We start from the raw sequence: 22,003 nt of genomic DNA on the forward strand, positions 1-22,003 counted from the left end.
TCAGATAAAGCAAATGCCTTAAAGCCCAACATATTCATATGTGAATGAGCGGGAGAATAAGCACGAGAAGCTATACATTTAGATAGTTTTCAGAAGCAAACATGCTTTTGTAACTTAGAGATTTTCTTTTCATTCAACTCTCTGCCCTGATGATTATATTGAAATTCCAGCTATTCTACACAATTACCAAGTGGGTTTTTTGTCTAACTACACTGATTTTTATACCTGCACACGGTGATTGTCCTTATCAGCCACAATGATTCGTCTCTGGCTGTCACAAGCAACCCCGGCTGGACGATCAAACTGACCAGGTCGAGAACCCAGAGAGCCAAACTTATGGTGGAAGGCACCGCAAGGCTTGAATATCTGGAGGGGGTTTAAACAAACATTTAATGATTTTAATGTTACATACTTTATAGGTTTACTCCTGTAAAGCTTTGACATTAACAAGCCTGCTAAATGCAGTGGTCAAACTTTCACTTGTGTTTTTGTGTAGTTTTATAGACTGTAGAAATGTAAGAATGTCAATTGTATTCACGTCAATTGAAGAAAGTACAGTGAAATCACACAATTTACTACATTCCAACACAACATTTGAAAGCAGACTCTGCTACATAAACAATTCTGCACAAAACAGTTTGAAGTTTGCATTAACTGATGGGTGAATGATAAATTATATATAAGCACTCTAAATTCAAATAGCAGATGGCTATTTTAATTTGTCAGGCTGAGTAGAAACAAAAGAGAGGAAAAAAATGGCCAAGTTCTGAATAAAAAAGATAACATAGCTTTCTTTACATTAGCTTTATCCACCTTTAATTGCTTCATTTTAGGGTTTATGAAATATAACTCAATAACCACATTTGTAAATGTTGGGCTCTAACCTGTATGCGATTGTTGCTGCGATCAGCAACCACCACATATCCTTCCTTGTCCACGCTGACACCCCAGGGTCGACACAACTGACCATCTCCCTCGCCCTCACACCCAAATGATGACACATGGGAGCCCAGGGATCCATAGCTCCGGCCTGACTTCACCATCACTTTAAAGGGGCTGCCTTGGATGTGCTGGTTACAGACCAGCACAGACACGAGGTGCTCTCCCTCAAACTTGGGGAGGTAGCTGACAGTGTAGGAGCCATTCTGGTGATCTGTTACCTCCACTGCAGACAGGTTACCATCAGTGACAGACATGACTACTGCAGAAACTGCATCCCCACCAGAAAGACGTGGCTCGCCATCATGGTCATATCCAATTACAGTAAAGGAGGCAGGCTTGCCACGAAGTGCACTTTTCAGACCCTCACCATGGGCTTTGGTGACTGGGGCAAAGGCTCCACTGCTGATCAGGCCCATGGACTGGATAGCTATGTAAAGAGCCTGTGGGAACCATGAAGGCATAAAATGAGCTCTTTGTCTTCCTTAAATTAATAATAAACATTTATATATTTACAAGGTAAATATCGATATAAAGTTGTGATCCTGGCCACTAGTTTATGATCCGTCAACACTGTTCCAGTGCCTACCTGGTCTGGAGGAGTGAACATGAAACGGTCATCTTCTTGTGGCTGCAGCAGACCCCTCAAAGCCTTGAGTTCATGGATCTGGGTAAGCATTCTTTCCCTGGCAAGTAGCACGTCCAGGTGGCGACCCTCGTCCAGCACCTGGGTGACAGCTGCGATGGTGCTGTCCAACTTGGTCAGACTCTGATGCAGTTTCTCCACCTGCAGGTACAGAGATTTGGCCTTTACTTGACGGATCTTCTCCACCTAAAACGAGAGAGAACACGAATGTTTTAGTAGATACTTTCAATAAAACAGGGTTAGAACAAAGACATCATCCTGCCTGCTGCAACCTCTGATATTACAGACTGAACATAGCAAGTCTGTCCACTGGATGGCAGCAATGTGTTGGCTGTAGCATATCTGCCAGGTAGTTTATAAGTACAAGTAGTGCTTGACATGGAGTTCAGTGCGTGCAAATCTATTTTCATTGGGTAACTTTTTCAATATTAATCATTACTGTAAATTGTAAAATCAAATTGCAGGCTTCTGACAAAAAATTCAACAAAAAAAGAAGCATTATTACTACAACATAAATGTTTTACACTGTGATGCAATGTTTCATAAAAACAAAAGCCATGTTTTATGTTGTATTTTTGGAGCAAAAATTATTTTTAGCTTGGTGCCACAATTATATAGTTACCAATGTAAAATTGTACACAAGTACTCTATTCAAACAGGTTTGTGTTGAGGTCAAACAAACTGAAAAACAGGAGGAACCAAAAGACAGAGAACAGCAGTAGGAACTGGGATGAATTACAGTGCTAATTTGAAAAAAATAAAAATAAAATAAACGTGACCACCACATATTTCTGTGGAAAACCCAGATAAAGTTACAGGGATCGGGCTGTTTCTTCCCACCACCAAACAAAAAAAGTGTAAAACACAATAGTCTGAACGCCTCTATGGTTAGAAGTACTTTTCAAAGTAGAGAGAGTGACTGTGAAAAAAGAACAAAGGGTCCAAAAGAATGGGGTCTTTTGTTTGACCTTGCCATCAGTGGAATAGTAATTTGCATCTGTTAAACTAGAGTTACACTTTATATTCACCAAGGGTGACTTTCAGGACAAAGACTCAAGTTATGCTTCCTTACAATAGTCACTTGTAGTACCATAGTTGAAAAAGAGGAGAATGGTACACTAAACTAATTAGTTAACCTTACTTTTAAAAAGCATTAAAATTGATTCCCCTAAAAAAACTAAGTAGACTAGGAAAGAGACAAAACATTAAAGAACAGTGCTACGAGTGCAAAGTGCCACTGCAAAGTCCTAAAAAGTGTTTGTGACATTTTGGCTGATCACAAGAGAAGTTCTGCTGCATTTTAGATCATCTGGAGAGACTTGATTGTGCATGCTGGTAGCTTTGTTAGCAGCACGTAGCAGTAGCTAAGACAAGATATGACCAGTGCCTGCACAAGGACTTGGGTTGCATATTCAGAAAGGTAGAGTCTGATCATACTGATGTTGTAGAGGACAAATCCTCAGGAGCCAAGACCAAATTGGACCCTGATCCTTCAATCCCGTTCTAGATTCTAAGAGACGAGGTGCACACTGTAATGATTGTTTTAAGTTAGTTTGACAAATAAATAGTTTTTCACTCTGCAATTACCCTAATTTGATAAAAAACTAGTACTAAGTGCATATTGTTGATAACTGAGTAAAGTGATAACTCATTTATGTAAGTTAGGAAAATTAATGGATTTTAGAGTCCACAACTGTCCACAGCATTTTAGAGCAAAATCCTTTGAAAGAAACAGAGACAGATGTTTTCAGCTCTAGACTCACACATTCACACAATAATATATGTAAGACACACCCAGACATACACTCCTAGCTTTCAAATGTCTCAGATTTTATGTGTGAGTCACAGTGCCTTGGTGTCATTTCACAGCCACAATTCTCTCTAGTTCAGTGACACAATGATGAGTCACTGCAGAGTGCCTTCTTGGATTCAATTTCCTGTCCTGTTAGCACAGGCGATGATCACCTTTGTGTGATTCCAGTGGTTTAAAGGTTATAGGGTGTGTTCAACTATTATAAATCAATCAACCGATCAATTCTATTAGGGTGATTTTTCTTTTCAATTAAAGTGTAAAAATACTCAAATTAATGATTTTATCTGAGCAACATTTGAAACTCAATGAAAAAAAAAGATATACAGTAAATTAGAGAAAAGCCACTAATACACACTTCAGTGCCACGTGTTTTGCTAATGACATTTCTGTTTTTACATCACTGAACACCAGTGCAGTACTTTAGATGTAACTTTCATTTGCCTTGGTGGTAACACTAAAAAAAGCAATTAATCAATTTAATTTAATTAATAACTTCCTACTACAGTCAAGCAATCAAAATTGACAACACTCAAGGGTGAAAGTTCAGTAGAATGAAAAAAGAAAAAGAAAAACTCAGTGTGTGAAGTGTGTTTTGGTTGACAGTAATGACTTATCATGTCAGGGATAAAGAACAAGTCCTGTAGTGGTATAAAAAGGATTAAATCAGGAACATGGGTGACTGAAAAACCTTCTTTGTGACACTTTGACCCAACACACACACACAAAATGGGGGTTTAAGATCTGAGGGAGTAAGACGAAGGTCAGTTTTATAACGTCACTGAGCCTGCTCTCAGTAGGATGGGCAGAAATAAGAGTCTGGTATACTGCTTGGTGTTCAGCTTAACTAATAGCCAAGTTCTGTTAGGCCCAAAGCATCAACATTGCACATGTGCATATCTGGCAAATTTACAAACATTTTACCATCTGGTTTGAGCTGTACCATATCCTATGAAGATGTGTGTTTGTGTGTGTAAACTGGAAACATGACTGGTACAATAGCATGCATGTAGTGCTGTATGTGCAATGCTTTTTATGGCAGGTAAGGGATTTGGAAACAGTTTAAGCAGAGTTCAGGGGCCCCAGATGAGGGCACTTTCAGCCAAAACCCCTCTAAACTTTAAAGGCTCCTGCAGAGGTCTTCTCAAGTACAGACTGATCAAACTTCCAAGTTAACTACCGACTCTTATGTTTGTTTTGGTTTAAACACATTTAATCAACCAATCCTGCACTTTATACTCTAAAAAAGCTCAGATATAATGGTTTCTCATTTCTTACAGTATGTTAAATTCAACCTTTTGAATAGTAGCTTCTGTTGCAGGCATTTTACATGTAATTGTAACTAGGATGCAGGTAGCTAGGCCTGGGTATGGATGAGGATGTAGCGCTCATTTAAAAAAAACTTTTATCAATGACCCAAACCATACACACTAAACTGTCTTAAGGGCAAGTCTATGACTGAGTGGCCCTACCAAAATTCATCTGTGGAAAGACTGAGTTCACAGACACTTGAGCCTGAGAGGATCTACCAGGAAGAATTAGGGAAAATGCACACAATGAGCCTTATTTATTAATGTGCACAAAATATTTATCAATTTGTGCGGAAAATAAGTGCACACGCACAATCAAGTCAGATTCATGACACAGGTACATGGACCAATTTTGATATTACCATGGTGTGTAAATCTGAAAAATTCTAAACCAACAGTGTGCTAGCAATTCACTATCTGCACACTGCCACGCCTAGATTTCTCTATATTAGGAATTACATGTGTCGAAAAACACACTGGAAACCAGAAGTGTCTCCTAAAACCCCCCAAAAAGAGAAGAAAACAGGTGGAAGACAAGGACCACCTGATCGTTCAACCTAACATCAGAAACTTGCCAAAGCTATTGAACAAACATTTGTTAGTGGATTACTTTCAGGAAATAAGAGTGAAAGTGATGACATCCAGCAAGGACGTTTACTCAGAAAGGTAAGATGATATTTAAAACACTCAATTTTTAGAGAGAAAAATTGACATTATGACAATAGATGATATTGATAAAAGGGTGTCAATTTCATGGTAATTTATTACATTTTGGCTGTTAGTAAATTAACAGCTTCAAAAATTGTCTATTAAAGCCTTTTTAATGAAATTGTTTGTAATATGCCAGTGCATTTATAAACAGTCATGTGTTGACATTTTCTAAGATGGCTGGGAGTTTGGGCATTGTCAGAGGCAGTTCTAAATTTGTTTACAGAGTAAAATCCAGATAGAAAATATTTATAAATACCAGAATATTTGTAAATTGTGTGCAGTTAAGCAAGAATTCTCCCTATGCAATGTTTGTGAATGAGGCCCAATGTGCCAAATGTTCATTGGCCAATTGTGCCAACCTGACCTGGCAGCTACTGTAATCGCCAGACCATAACAAAAGCAAAACAGGTTTGTGAAACTAACGTGAATGTAGCACCTCACCTTCCATAGCAGTTCACACTCCCTCTCCTCAAGTGCTTTCTTGTGCCGGAGAACAAGAGCCTTCACTTCAGACTGCACCACTTTTGCTTTAATCTCCACCTGCTCTGCCATGGCCTGGACTTTCTCCATGCTTAACTGGGGAAACAAAAGACAATAATGTGATTTAATTGATGTGACAAAATACTGTTATCTTTTTTAATTAGCCTTTTCACCACTAATAATCATAGAGAACAGTGAGACCACAACAAAGAGATATTAGATGTAGGAATAAACAGACATATGGCTACCACTCGCTCTACTGTGTGACAAAGAACTGACCAGAATGCTGATCTGAATGCTCAAACACATCACTCTCTGGCCTGTTGTATTACTTAGATGGGATACAGATGGCCACCATAAACAGGAAACACAGGATAAGGAAACATAAAAATTAAACTGCTATATGTGACGTCTTCCTGGCACAAACACCTGCTGACTTTTTTAATCTATTCCTTTCTCACGACTGATGGCTCCTTCAGGGGTGAACAGAAAAAGTGGAAAAATACTCATTTTATTCAAAGTGTTTTGGATTGAAATGTTTCCATAGAATTGGTTGCTGAAAAGTCAAAGTTGACATGACACACTTGGCTTGATGAGATTCTGAAAAAAATTAAATATATCAGTAAAATCAAAAACTTTTGAGCCTAACTGTATTTTATTAATATTAAATTTGTCAGATTTTTTGACAAACAACCCAGATAGCAACATATGAAGATAATTCTTTTGGACTTGCGTTTTTATGTGCTGAACAAATCTCTCACTGAAATGAGAACACAATGCTTCTTGATTTACTTAATATATACAGACTACAGACATACCATAAACTAAAAAAAAAAAAAAAAAAAAAAAAAAAACGCATCTTTTAAAGTGTTAGCATTTACACATGCATATTTTTCTCTTTGTCTGCCTCCCTTCCCCCCCATGGTTTTATCTGCCTTTTTCTCTAGCGCATTCTGGGAGGTCACAGGGTGAACTGGACCTCACAAGGACGAAGGGGAGGTGGGAAAAGGCTTCCTTTGTGATAATAGCTGCAGGGATCAAAGGTCACCTAAACCTTTACAGGTCGTGATCTGCAACCCCTGTCTTAAGACACATACCCGCCCACCCCCACAGCATCCCTGCAAGAACAAAGGCTAGCAGAAGGGCCCTTTTCTCTTCGGCCAGGCCATTTGAGGTGGGCAGCTAAAGGGTCAATTAAATCAGGCCCCAGGAGAGGGAGCAGCAGGGAGGGGATCCAGCAAGAACTGGGGGTGGACTGTTATCAACACAGAGTGAAATTCAAAAAGGAAACGCCTTTTTTTACTGGCTTTGTGTAATGTTGTAATTCATATCTTTCTTTCAAAAACCTTTTTCCGTTATTTGTATTACTTATTGTTTGATTTTCCTACTGTCACAACTCTAATTAGTCTTTTTTTTATCATACTCTTTGTATCATGAGCTCTAACTCTATGTCTGTGGGTAAATTTCAAATAGTTTTATTTACATCCATGCTTCCCTGACTTCTCTATCTTTTAATTGTGTGGCTCCCGCAAATATAACTACAAAGGAAATTAGGTGGTTTTAGAGAAATGAGACATCCTCTCCTCTGAAGCTTCATCTGAAGTGACGACCACTACATATGACGTCAGCTCAGACGACAGCTGAACAAACTAGTCCCTGTTAGTTGGTTTGGTTTTTCCGTTGTCTAATGATAAATTCATTCTTAATAGTAACTGCACATCATTATTATGTATGTAGTATGTATAAACTGACATGTATAAACATTCGCATTTTTTATTTGCTCTGGAATCTGTCAAACCACTGTGGAAAAGTACAGGAGCTTAAACACTGAATTCACCTGAAACATATTTCTATAGTCAGCAAAGTGTTCTTTAAATTTTTTATTTGAATGTGTATTGGTATTTTTATTTTTTTTTGTTATTTCATAATGTTTTTAATGTTTTGTAGAAATGATGTATTAATCCAAATGTTTTCCTCAAAAATGCTTTCTTTATCCAAATAGCAAAAATAACAGCTTTGGGAGAACCTTCAATATAGAGAATGGTTTTCTCAAGAGAGAAGCAGAGAATAATCAAATACTGGAGTCTCCATCCTCTCACTTTTCCACCTTTCTGTCAACATTTCCCAAAGAGCACAACATGGAACACAAAGCGGGTCAAACTGACCAATCAAAATGCAGAGAGAAAGAGCTCTGGCCATGCAGGAGGTCACAAGTCCAGGGTCAGAAGTCAGGGAAGATAATGGGTATAGAGTGGGCGGAAATTTCGTACCTCAGGGGACAAGACCAAGAGTGCTGTGTGTGTTTACATATTATCTGGCGTCAGCATTTAGTCCTGTGTTGACCTGGGACAAAAACAGACAAACACAGACCAAAACCCACAAGGTACCGGCAGATGGTATGCGTTATCTCTTATGCATTCCATGTATTCTGGTGCTTAAAACAATAGATGGATGGATGGATAGATAGATAGATATGATTGGTTAAGAAAAGGTCTGTAACCTGAATGTAAATTTAAACTAAGCATATCTGTGTTGTGACATTTCCGAAATTTCAAGAACACCCTAAGTACCTATTCATTGAGGCACAAAGTGCGATCTAATCACACAAAGGTTAAGTTAAAAAAGGTATAGTTTTTCTGAGGAGCATGTCACATGACCTTAGCAATAAAGTGTTTCATGTTTCAAACAAGTTTTTACCAAGGTCATAATACTGCTCACCACCCACCCACACACACAGGCTGTGACAAATCCCTGCTCTTCTGTACATTTCTCTCTATTTAATGTTTCATTTAAACAAATCATTACACATCTTTAAAAAAAAAGTGACATCGCACGAGAAGCTGGACCCAGCCACAGTTTTTTTTCATACATGACATGAGTTAATTTAATTGTTAACTGATAACCTTTGTGTAAATTAAATTATCACTTAATTAATGAATTGCTACAGAACAACGTAAAATGATTCGCTTAGGGTCAGTGACAGAAAAAGCAAATATTGTGCTTTTGGACATAAGCATGTTCAGGCAATGGTCAAACACTTAGTTGAACCTCACCTCCTTTTTCTACTCATAAATTTGTCAGTGTATAAGCTGAAAGTTGAAGGGGTGGTGGTCTAGGAAGCTACCACCCAATCTATAATTACATAAATGAAGAGAAGGTGTGTATGTGTGTGTTTGTGTGGGAGTGAGATTAAAAGGCCTGGAGTGTGAATGAGTGAGTGAGTGAATGTGGGAGGACAAAGTGTTAGACATCTCTTAAAAGAGATGGGGAGTTTTCCTTTCTCTGAAATCCTTTAAATACCTCACCCTCCCTCCCCCATCCACCTCTCCACTCCTGCTCCCCCCTTTGACCTTCAGCCCAGCCCCCGCCAGACCTCACCCCATGTGACCTACCTCCTTTCAGGGCCAGCTGGACACCTCTAACCCCAGGCTTCCCAGCAGCCCAGAACTGGTCACTCTCAAACATATTCAAGCTGATTATCTCTAATAGCCAGTTGCTCTGTGCTCTGTGCTGTGATGAAGAGACACAGCTGCTCTGCTCAGCGCCTATTCAATCTCTCTAGGAGATGGACGAGTGTGGATTTGTGTGGTTTGACCCCTATAACGATTGTCTTTTTGTCAGACAGAGAAAAAACTTTCAGGAGAGCTCTTGGCTTGTTTAGTTGAGACTGAAATCAGTTTGACCTCTCTGAGTCCTGTGGAGTGACACAGGAAAGCTCTGAAATTATGAAAAACATCTGGCCTTGCTCTCCTTCTCTTAAATTAATCCAATTGAGATTTTTTTTACATTCAACAATTCTATAAAAACAATGATTAGTTATTGATTTTTATACAGAACAACAAATAAAGTAATTAAATAGCATTTCTTGTGAATAAAACTGTGAATGAGTGTATTTGGTGTTCTCTCACCTGTACAGCCTGTCGACCCTGCTGTGCATCCGCTAGCAGCTGGATGGTAATTGCTCTGCAGTCCTGCACGGCATCTTGTAGGTACACAAAGGTGTGGCCCATGTGATGGCCCATGCTGCATTCCCTGCAGATAGGCAACGAGCAGGTTTCACAGAAAAACAGAAAAACCTGGAAAAACACAGATACATAGAGAAATCAATTTTGTGTAGAAAATATTACAAACTAAAACTTCCATGTTTATTAGAACTTACACTGTTACAGTTCTCTCAGTTCTCGGTATTTCTCCCAACTGCAAGGTTTAGCTCTTTTAATAAGTGGTTAGAGTAATATACAACCATTTAAAAATGATCTAAAAAATGATTTAAAAATGAAAAATTATTAAAAATGATGAAGTTTCCTAACTTTTTGGGTGCTTTCAGAGCTGTGTATTTCTACCCTGCACAACTTTATAAACTTTAAGTTTAAGTAAGATTTAAGTCATCATGTGATGTATTCAGCAAAGCAAAACCAATAACATAACTGAGCACCCATGTTTTACAGTGAGGATGCTGTTCTTTTCTTTGAATGACCATAGATTTACCAAAAATATCTCATGGTTTCATCTGTCCATCTGTCCAAATGATATTGTCCAAGAAGCAACAGTGCGTGTTAACACCCGTTCTGTAGTTTTCAAAAAGTGTGCTCTTTCTAGGTGTTTCTCTATGGAGTCCACTTTCATTTAGAAAGTGGTTTAAGGTTGTTGTAACTTTGATCTTAGAGGACAGCTTGTATCCGTTTGGAAATTTTCCTCGGTTCTTTTTACATTATTTAAACCATCTTTCTGTTCAATGTCGGGGTTTTTAACATCTTATAGCTATGTTCAGGTAGGGTGATTATGGTCCCATGGATCATTGTGGTAAATATTAAAATCTTAATAAGCTATTATTAGAAACAACACTCAGCAAGCTGTTTAAGAATGCTAGGATGATATATTGTTCTTTTAAATTCTTTACTAACTAAATGTTTGAAGGCCGTTAACATAAAGTGGACAAAATATTCACATACCACTGTTCAGAGTGAAAATAGTCTTTCAAATAGAAATTCATGCTTTACCTCACAACAGGAATAAATAAGCAACTTTAAAATCTGGTAAATGATCCAGATCAATTACTGTTACTGTATCATTTTGATTCGCACCCCCGCCACACATACCCACCCCCACACACACCTACACACAATTACTGAGAAAACACCAATGAATGATAAACAAGTCATCCATATTCATGAGTTACCAGGGGGCCTTGACACCCCAGATGGTATCTCTCTTCGAAAACACAGTGCCAAAACATTCACAGAGAGACAAAAAGCCAATAAAACAAAAATCAATACTCATTCTGGACAGTCTTTTAAAATATGAAGACAATGGCCATAAAGGGATTTTACTCCCATGTCACATTTCAAACCATTTATTGCCATAACTGCTTTGACAACATTCTTTATTCTTGGTTTGAACATAAATGTATTAAGTTTTGCCTAAAAGTTACAATTTGCTAAATTAAGTTTAATTATACCACTTTCAGCTTCACATATTCTTAGATTTAAATATATTCAAATCTTATTAATTCCCATTCTGATTCTGCAAAGGGAAATTATTAGTAAATACCTGATAGATGGAATAAAAGCAGCACTGATCACTGTAGACAAATAAGTGAACCTATCTGTTGGGATAAGTAGAAAAAAGGTCATTTAACTTTGTTGAAAAATCTAGGCTTTGATTTAGAACCTTTGTCTGAATGTTATTTAAATTAAATATGCAATGGCCATCATATCCCAAAGAGACATCAGATCAATAGTCTCCAATAAAAAAGAGAGCTGAGTGGACGGGGAGAGGCCTGCAATCAATCCATCAATCTATCAATAATGGCTATTTCCCTGGAGAGCAGCAAGACCTAATGAGACATACACGCCCATCTTCCCCTTTATCTGACTTCCTCCTCCATCCTGCCTTTTTCTTAAGCTCCTCTTGGAACCTTTTCATCTTGTCCTTTTCTTGTTGCCTCTCATTCTGCTGAGTCCTGTCCTTTACTACAGTCTCTGCACAGCTCTGTCACTGAGTGCCCTCCTTTTGTCACCCCTCCAGTTGAGACATCTCTAAAATTCCAAGGGGATGGGACTCACAAAAGTAGGGAATGCAGCTGGGCTGGTGTGGAGGAGGGAGGAGGAGATAGACAATGATGGACACAGGATTAAGGCAGTTGGGGGTGATGGACAGCCAGATTGATGGCGGAATGGCTCCTGTTGGCCTATAATGTTTGCAGTGCTAGGGAATTCAGCAGCATTCCATTTGCTAAAGCTGGCTTATTATTAATGATTAAATAATGATTATTCATTTTGGTTACAGTTAAAATGGTGACTTGCTTTACAGTCATTTGTGAGGTTTGTAGATGTAAAAGGAGAATAATAAAACATGCTAATCAATTTTATTTTACCCATTCTGTCACACAAAGAACAGCATGGATCTATCCAAATTAATAATTTAATAATAATTAATTAATTAATTATAATTTACTCAGTGTAACAATAAGAGTTACCTGAGCAATGAATTATAGTTATTTTATGATTTCTGTAGGAAAAAGCATTTTGGACATGACTGAAAACCATCCACAAGTTTCACAACAGACACTGAGTGGCAGATTGGGGACATAAAGGAAAAATAAAAACATTACTTTGTATTTATAACAATCTCAAAAAGCATTTTTCATTATGTACAGTTTCTCCTGTTTAAAAGCAACTTTGCAGGAAGTTAGCATTTTCCAATTTTAACTTTCCCTAATCTTATTTTGTGCTTTAGCTCTAAAATGTGAAACAACACAACCACCAATTTTTTTATTACCTTTTTAAAAGGAGTGCTTTCCTAATATAGTGTTGCCGAACTATTATTTGCTGTAGCACACATTAAAACATAAAAGGATGGAAAAAATTAATCACATGAAGCTACACACATGTACCCATACTTTACCCCCAATCAGCCACATCATTTAGTGCGTTTAGATGGACTTAAGTACTAGGTTACAGTTGGCTTTCTCTGGAAAGCTCATTTCTTAACTGTCATGTAAACAGGAAAGCTGATTTCTGATATTGGGGGATGTGATAAGGGAAACTTGGTTTCATCAGGTAGACTCCTGTTGAAGAAAGCAGATTTCTTTCATTTCTGTGCCTCGAATATGTATAAATAAGTCACTTTCCAAACAGCCAGCTCTTGTATTAGATCAGCTGCATGTGTTGTCACCCTCTGTGTCATGAAAACACATACATATAAAGTCAGAAAACTGTAATTTCTGTCACTATGCAGGTAAAAGCTGTGAGCAATGCATCTAAAAGTCAGAGATGGGGGAGAAATCAGGTTACTGTTCTGCTGGATGTATACATGGATTTCCAGTAAACACTGTTTCCTAATTACCTGAATAAGTTAATTTCTCAGAAGAGCCTGGTTACTTAAATGCAAGTAAACGCAGTCATTAAAAGTGTAGTGTTGTGGTGGAGAGGTTTCGGAAACTCTGTCCAGTCTGCCATCACGAAGCCCCAAACATGCCAAACTTTGATGCAGTGTTTGTGCTAACCCCATCAATCATGGCCAGCATTATAATTTTTCCATGCTGACCCCTGTCCTGTGGATAGGGGTCTAGCTTCATACTATATTGTCACCATTGCAACCACTGCAATACAATTATATCAAAATCATAATCATACATATGGCACACAAGCATTAAATAGACTAAAATAATCAGTAAGAATAACCAAGGAGCATCTTGAAATCTTTATTTTATTATGTCTGCATTATTTTTACAGTCAATATTTTTGATTCTGACAACTAAATAGGATAACCACTAGCAGGTAACTAAAAACACTTAAGTCCTACTTCATGGAACTAGATCCTATGACAAATAGTTCAAAGCTTCTTCAGATATCTTTAATGCTATCTGGTGCTTATCAACAGCTCAGCAGCTCTTGAGGTGAAACACACTCACTCATACACAAGGTTGTAGATTACGTAACACACTGGCCTCTTGGAGCACTAATCAATATTATTGAACTAAACAGAATACTGAACTCTCCATGTAAATGATCCTGTGCTTCTTTGGCTTTCCATATATTTAACTGCCTCTCAAACACAATAAGCTTAATGTTCAAAGTAATTTGCCATAAGGATTTGTAGCCCATGGAAAATAAAAATTAATCAGATAGTAAACATTTTCTTTGCAAGCTGGGAATACAACTGTTCTTTTACACAAGTACAACTTGAACAGAGACGACATTTCATAGCCGATCCCATGCGCTGGACATGACAGATACCATCCAGAAACATCCAGTGTGCACATGGGGGAGAAACGTGAAAAACAACCTAAAAACCGTGAAGTAGGTGTGGTGTCATGCTAACAAAGTTGTAAATTCCAGAGAGAACACCCTGGGGGAGAGCCCTTTAGGCATAGGTGACTAACCTACAGAATTTATTTATTACATATCAACATTAAGCACGCCATAACAAAATATACATAGAGAAGCACGAGCCGGCATGAAATGCAGAGCAAAACAAAGAACCAGGAACAAAAAGTGAAATGCTAGCTTGATATGTTCAGGATTTTACTGTTTTCTTGTTGGAAAGGGGCTGGAACCAACATGCCATCAACAGCTATAAAGCTTTAAGCTACAGGGCTCAGCTACATTGGGGGAAGTGAGTTACTGTATTTCATTAGTGCACCGGATGTTTCTCATTCTCCCTCTCTGGTCATTACACTCCTCCATTATGATTTTAGACACACCAACATAGGTTAGGGTGTTTTTGTGTGCTTAAAAATGGCATGTTATGAATTAAAGGGATGCCTCTGAAAGAATTTAGGGACCAATCGAGAAAGTAGTTACCATTTCATATAGTAAACACATAGCCAATTATTTATATTATTTATTGAAAGGTAAATTATTTTCGGGTATGTTGGTTGTTAGCTGCAGGCAAATGCATTTAAATATAAGTCAACACTACTAGCGCACACACAAGCCAAGTAGTGAAAGCACTAGTGAGGAACCTATCCAGCAATGCCATAGTAGCATTGTTAATAAATGATGGACGATGCCCTGGAGCACAGTTATGTCATAGGTCATAAGTAGCAGAGACACACAAGCTACAGAGGACATGGAGAATAAATCTAGTTATGTCCAACTGTAACATGCTCATATACATTTTAAGCTACTAGCTCAAGTTATGATGGACATGACACATTAAAGCATTACAAGAGCAAAATACTGAATAGCTGTGAGTTGCCTGACCCTTTGTTCACATTACAGTGAGCAAGAAACAGTCCTTGCCACACTCCCTCAACAGGTATTGGGAACTGGGGGAGAGGGCAGAGCTCAACTAGCCAATAAAATCACTCCATACAGCATTTGTTGCCTGTGTGCACAGCCAAGTGGGGGGAAGGGACAAGGACCATGTAATGTCACACCGTAGTGCAAGAAAAACCAATGCTGCTGTAGGAGTTGAAAATTAAGCCATTTTAATTGAAGGTGAGATGCTAGAACTTCTGCAATGCTTCACAATACTTCACTGTTTCCATCAGAATATGTTTTGCAAAGCTTTTCAAATTTAGTACTTGTATGGTTCCAACCTCAGGTTTTTTTTTTTTTTGGTCCTTTCGGCTTATCCCGTGAGTTCAGGGTCGCCACAGCGGATCATTGTCCGCATGTTGATTTGGCAGAATTTTTATGCTGGATGCCCTTCCTGATGTAACCCTCCCCAATTTCTGTTGGCCTTGGACCGGCCCTGCACAGCTGGGGATAGGAAAGAGCTGCTGGGGGTTCAGTGTCTTGCCCAGGGACACTTCGATATATATCCGGGACCGGGAATCGAACCACTGACCCTGTGGTTAATTAATCAGGAACTTGCTTAAACTAAGGATGTCCCACTCTGATATTAAGTACTGGTATCCGCACAGATCCAGGCATTTAGTACTGGTAATGGACAAAATAAAGCCAATGTTATTCGCAAACATATTTAGTTTTACTCTCAGGAATTTGAGGCGTTTAATGCTTGTGTGCAACACATGTAAAACACAGCTGACTAACGGTTCCTAAGGGCATCTCTGCTACCAGGTTTCCAAAAGAAGTCTGAGGTAGAGGAGCAATCAGGTTACCTTCTGCTGCATTTATACATGGATTGTTACATGGATTGATACATGAAGTTGGAAATCAGAGGTTGGAATGATGTCACACCTGGATTTACCAGATTCCAGTTGACTAAATAACTAACCATTTGACAAACTAATTTACCATAACAATAGAAGTTCTGGCCAGGTAAGCAAAACCAGTTTACAAACGATGCATACATTGAGTTTTTTGTGCATAAAAATACTGTAGCAACACACCCACACATAGAAGTGTGGAAGAATCTGCCAAGCATATAAAAACATTTGATAAAAATGCCCTACATGACACACCAGTCAGTAGCAGCTTTCAAGAAATTATTGTCTGACAAATAATTATATTCTTATATTCTTATATTATATTCTTTTAAAAAGCTGCACTCCTTGATCAAGGGGAGATTAGCAGTGTTATCCCATATATGAAAGACTGATATGACAGATGTGGTCAGAGTAGATAATCTGTGGAAAATCTATTCCCAACATTCCCAGCAATACCAGGAATACCATGTGCTACAAAAAGACAGTATTACCTTTACCTTTATTCTATTATCTAGCCATCATTTATGCTTTGCCATTTCCTTTCTTTTCCTAGCTGATGCAGTCAATGTTTTGAAACTCTGCCACATACAACAAGGGGGTGGTGGCTGTGAGTCAGTGATCTGATTGGACAGAGAAGGAAAACAAACTAGAGTCAGCTGGAAAGCTTCTTAGCCAGCCACCACGTGACTGAGTGTGTTTAATACCTGAGCTGTTTAAAAAAGTAGGGCTCGAATAAATGTGTGTATTGTTTTGTACTATGACAGATAGCATAATAAAAAACATACCACATGACTAATGACCCTCAAATTAGAAAACAAGAATGCATTTTCCGCACATTCTACCACTTTGTCACATCAAGCTCTTACTAGTGGTCTTAATTTCCACTAGTAGTGGAATTACTCCACACACCAAGTTTCACATGGTTAATTATTTGCAAATGTAACCAGCAGACTGTGCTTTTAATACTGCAAACAGCTGACTAGGGCAAGTAAAAAAAAATTAAAGAGGACACTGCCACAATACATACATCCAAGCAGTACTATAGTCGAACGTGAGTCATGAACTCAGACTCAGGCCATACACAGAACTCTTTACCTAAACAGCCGATGCTGAGGTTTAACCTTATTTTCTGCATAACACTGGTTTGTTGGTTAGCACAGAGGCCATCAACATGGCTGTTACATGCAAAATTTTATGGGGGAAAGCATTTTTTATCAAGGGTGGTCAGGTTTTAGAATATGGGTTATGTAATGCATAATGGTGAGTAGATAATGTCTTTTACCAGGTCAGGGTCAACATCAAATGTGTTAACAGCACAAACCCATTGAGTGAAATCAAATAATAGCAAATCAAAACCCTATTTGTGCCCAGCTACTGGGAAGTAAGTGGCAGGTTCCAGCTTTTGAATGGCCTTTTAAATCCTGTTGTCAAAGAGAATGTGATAAATGCCTTCCTCTCTATCCATTAAATTTATATGTCCTCAAAATGGACATCAAAGCTAGGACACACACACACACACACACACACATACTACTTCTTAGACTACATAAAACACATTAACAAAACACATGAAAACAGGAAATGCTCTCTAATTATTGGGCATATGTTGTGCATTAAAACACTGGAAGTCCAACTTCATATAATCCAACTGTGCTGGGTGTGTGGAAACACACACACAGACACACACTGAAGTCCTCTTCAGACGATAACTACCTACAGATGGGAGATGCTCTTGTAAATGAAAATGCTGCTGCCACACACTCACACAGATATTTCCAGGACTGATGAAATGTAATCATTTGCCCCTTAACAGCAACAGCTGCTAAATCATGTTGAGAAGACGTGCGGCATCTATAATGTCCATTTTTTCTGACACAGAGCAGACAGAGGCTGCTAATGAGAAAGGCAGGAGTCGCTAAAGGAAATACCTAGAATGTGTGTATGTGTGAGTGAGAGAGAGCGAGAGACAGAGACAGAGAGAGAGAAAGAGACACAGAGAGACAATGAGAGAGACAGAGAGAGAGAGAGAGAGACAGAGATAGACAGAGAGAGGGAGACAGAGAGAGAGAGACAGAGAGAGAGAAAGAGAACCCAGGAGGTATAAACTCAAGTTACAGGAATTCCTCAGGCCTTGTATCAGCGACAGTGTTGGGTTAGGTTTCCTTGCAAACATTCTCTGCTAGCAAGCTCCAAAAAGTAGGGGGGGGATCAGAGTCAACCCAAGTCAACCCAGCATATGTTTTAAGTGATAGTCTTGTTCTACAGGGCCCGACAACAGAGCAGTAAAAACCCACCAAGAAAAATAGAATTGTTGAAATGTCAGACAAACTAAAATAAAATTCCTAGACCTCCAACTGCAGCTGAATATTTCACAAGCTTCATTGCTTTAAAACTAGACAAAAATGGGCCCTGTGGAGATACATCTTCTCTGGGATGTGCACTAGGTTACAAAAGGTATTTGTGTGCACTAATTAGAAGCAATGCACTTTTACAGCAGGCATGTAGTTTTGGTGACAAAAATGTATTCTAAATCACACTGTGACATTTTGTAGGATTACCATATCATTAGGTAGCTTTCAGATAGAGCTACATTTCTATTATTATGCTGGAGGGTGACATCACAGCATGAAGGGGGCACTCATTTGATGAAATCTAATTTTCCATTTCCATTTCACACATAGCATGGCACCTTTCCTGACTGGCAGTGCTACACATGAGTAGGTAATGGCATTTATGTTAAGTTTGAGTAGGCCAACACATCCACACGTGTGCACATACCCTGTATAATCTTATCAGTGTGTAGTAGTAGTTACTGCCCAAGAAGCCTTATCTTCCAACTGAAACCCTTTGTTTCACTACCAATCGGTCTGTTTCCATTATTTTGGAATTGATGAGATTCCACAATTTCTGATTCCTGTTGCCAAACACTTAAACAGAAGGTTAAAAGAAGGCTAACCGATCTATATGACTGCCTAATCTGTGTGCCCATAACAGTGAGAAAACTCGAGCCAAAGCAAATGCATGTATATAAATTTATATTATATTTTATTTATTTGATAAAAATGAATATGATTTTGCATGTCCTTCCCTGTAGAAGTATACCACTCATTTCCATTACCGGAGTCTTAGGTCTACTGGGGTTCTGAGTTTCAAGGTGAAGTTGCAAAACAATTAATTATTGCATGAAACATAATATTGCAATTCAACAGAATATTTTCTGGGCTTATTTTGGTTTTAGATGAAAGAATGCGCAGAAGAACTAGGTATTTGTTGAATACGCTTTTCCAAGATAGCAATCGCACAAAACACCTCTAGATTCTTAAGGGCAAATCAACAAATTTTTACAGTTCTAGTTAGACAGAACAACCAAGACGGAGACCCCAGTAGTAGATGCAACCAGATCTGAACTAAATGGCATTTGAAGGGGTAATATTTCAACATGGGAAAGAAATGGCAGTTTATACTGTTCATATGGATTTGTCTACAAACAAGAATCAAAGAAAGCAGCACTGTAAAAATTGAGACTTGGATGAAATAATATTAGCTAGTTTAAGATAACATTACATTGTAATAAATACATTTGAATAAATCGTTAGATTTTTTTAAGTTTGTTGAAAAACTATAACCAATTATATTGAGTAGATTATAAGTAAGGAAAAACAGACATGAATTTCACTCAGTAGAGACTTGTTAGTTTGAATCAACTTCCACTTCTCCCTAATTTATGACACATAGATGTTGGATGAGCTGGAGCTCATCAGCTGTGGTCAGCTAACTCCTTGAGCTCCTATTTGGTCACAATGTTCTTACTTTGTGTTGCGTAGTGTTTTCACAGTAGCTAACTGGGCAATGATTTTGGGGACTTGGTTTCCAAACCCTATCTGAAGGGTCATCATCTAGATGCTGATAAAACACATCAGTTACTAACCAGCATTGTATGCTAAGTTCGTCAATAGAAAATGCCTTGTGATAGGGACTAGATTATAAACAATGCATTTGATTGTTAACAGTGACATGTCATACAACTGTGTAAAAAAACGAAAAGTTAATTGATATCATATCGTATTGATGTGTCCTTTGGCATCAGTTTGAAACAACATGAACCCTGAGGCTAAAACAACACAGTGTCAACACTCACAATGCACACAAACTTGAGGAAATGACTAGTTTCTAAATAAACTAGCAAGTTCCAAGAGTGACTACACACACAAAAAAATGGCAACTTTTGTATTGAGTAATACACTAGATAAACAAACCGTGTCCTTTGGCAAGTCCTTTGGCAAGACACTGAACCCCAAGTAACTCCTGGTGGGTCAGGCGAGCACCTTGCATGGCAGCCACTGTCATTGGTTTGAGTGTGTGTGTCGGTGTGTGTGAACGGGTGAATGAGAAGCAACACTGTAAATTGCTTTGGGTAAAAGTAAATGTGGCCATTTACCACATATCTAGTAAACACAAACTATTTTCAGTCTGGAAATGAAGTGTATTTATAGAGATCTTGTTTGTAATTGTAATTTGTTTATTTACTAAATATATTGATTACATCAAGTCATAATTTGCTATACAATTACAAAAACCAACACGTTTCAGTTTTTAAGCAATTTTCAGTAATTTATTTCATACTTTTACCTGCTGAAATATCCTTATTTATATTATGTCACTTTGTTACAACAGTTTTATAAGTAAATAATGATCACATTTTAGGGGGGAAGTTAAAATAAGCGAAGCTGCCCTTTAAGTCAGCACTAAAAGCCATTTTTTAATCATATGATTATAAACCCATCTGCTGATACAATCTCCAACATCAACTATGCAAGGTATCATATAAGTGCTAATACTGTTAAAAGTATCTAAGGGCATCTCTCCATATTACGTTGGATCAAAATGCACAGTTATTTTAATGGAGTTTAGTCTCAAAGTTCACTGTGTGCATTCCAGAAAACCATAGGGCAGCGAGCTTGTTGATGGCCGTTTGCATTTTTTTTTTCTTTCGGTTTTTATACAACAATTTTGATTGTATGCGGAACACAAATTGAGAACACAACATGCAATATGGGCTAAATTAGTTTGATTTAACTATTACAGACATTTCATGATTACCAGAAGCTATAGCACAGAGCCATTAAAATGTCAGGCCATCAGTCAGATCAGTCATTAAGATTTTATTTTAAACTGTCAGGCTTGAGTTACAATTTGTTATTAAAAGGTCTCTTCACAGCAGGCATTTTGACTTGTTACAGCAGAAAATCCACAGGTGTGGCTAATAACAATAATTACGGTTAAAGGCATATGTGTAAACCAGGACCCTGAAAACAGAAAAACCTAAATGGAATGTAGCCATTGTTGATGTTATTACTTAAACACAAACACTTACACATGTGCAAAATTTCCTCTGATTTCATCCTTTTCCAAATCCAACCTATAAAAATGTTTGTAGATGACAAAATCCTTTTAAGAAGGTAAATGATTAGCCTTTGTATTTTATTTTCAATTCAATTTCTTTTGGACTCAGAGGACTGATTTTCCATACTTTCAAAATAACAAACTAAATCTTTCTTTTTTTGTGTGTAGACTATGAAACTGTAACCATTGTCAGTAAAATCTTCTGGGAGAGGAGAAAGTAGTTGGCAGGCTTACATGACACTGAAGATAAGAAGACCACAGCAACTTGATAAAGCTCTGCTCCTTAAATCTGCGTTCAGGCAGACTTTAGGTCTGCATGAAGGAAAAGTTTGTAATAAAGATAGGATTTTACACCTCTGGACTGTTATAATACACACACTGCTTTTGTTTTGCTGTGATACTTCAGCAATAAAGCAGAAATACAGCTGTGACATGACAAAGTAATGTGCCATGAATGCATGGTTGAATTTATGTAAGTGGACAATGCCACACCTTGCCAGATGATATTACATTCACTTTCAGAAAAGTTTTACCTTATATAATGCACTTCTCAATTGAAATGAATGTGAAAGGCTATGTTTTTT

General features: G+C 37.9%; 1 protein-coding gene across 2 annotated transcripts in view; it reads right to left on the bottom strand.

Annotated features, from left to right (window-relative positions):
• trim71 (tripartite motif containing 71, E3 ubiquitin protein ligase) overlaps positions 1–22,003 on the bottom strand; it is a 32,238-nt gene that overhangs the window by 5,434 nt on the left and 4,801 nt on the right. For both annotated transcript variants that reach the window (XM_067506653.1, XM_067506664.1), the window contains 5 exons: positions 9,805–9,972; positions 5,858–5,992; positions 1,529–1,771; positions 885–1,382; positions 226–366 (listed from right to left, as the gene is read on the bottom strand). In XM_067506653.1, the coding sequence (XP_067362754.1) occupies positions 226–366; positions 885–1,382; positions 1,529–1,771; positions 5,858–5,992; positions 9,805–9,972 (1,185 nt within the window). The remainder of the gene's footprint in view (positions 1–225; positions 367–884; positions 1,383–1,528; positions 1,772–5,857; positions 5,993–9,804; positions 9,973–22,003) is intronic.

This window comes from Channa argus, chromosome 1 (genome assembly GCF_033026475.1).
Source record: "Channa argus isolate prfri chromosome 1, Channa argus male v1.0, whole genome shotgun sequence".
Classification (NCBI taxonomy): domain Eukaryota; kingdom Metazoa; phylum Chordata; class Actinopteri; order Anabantiformes; family Channidae; genus Channa; species Channa argus.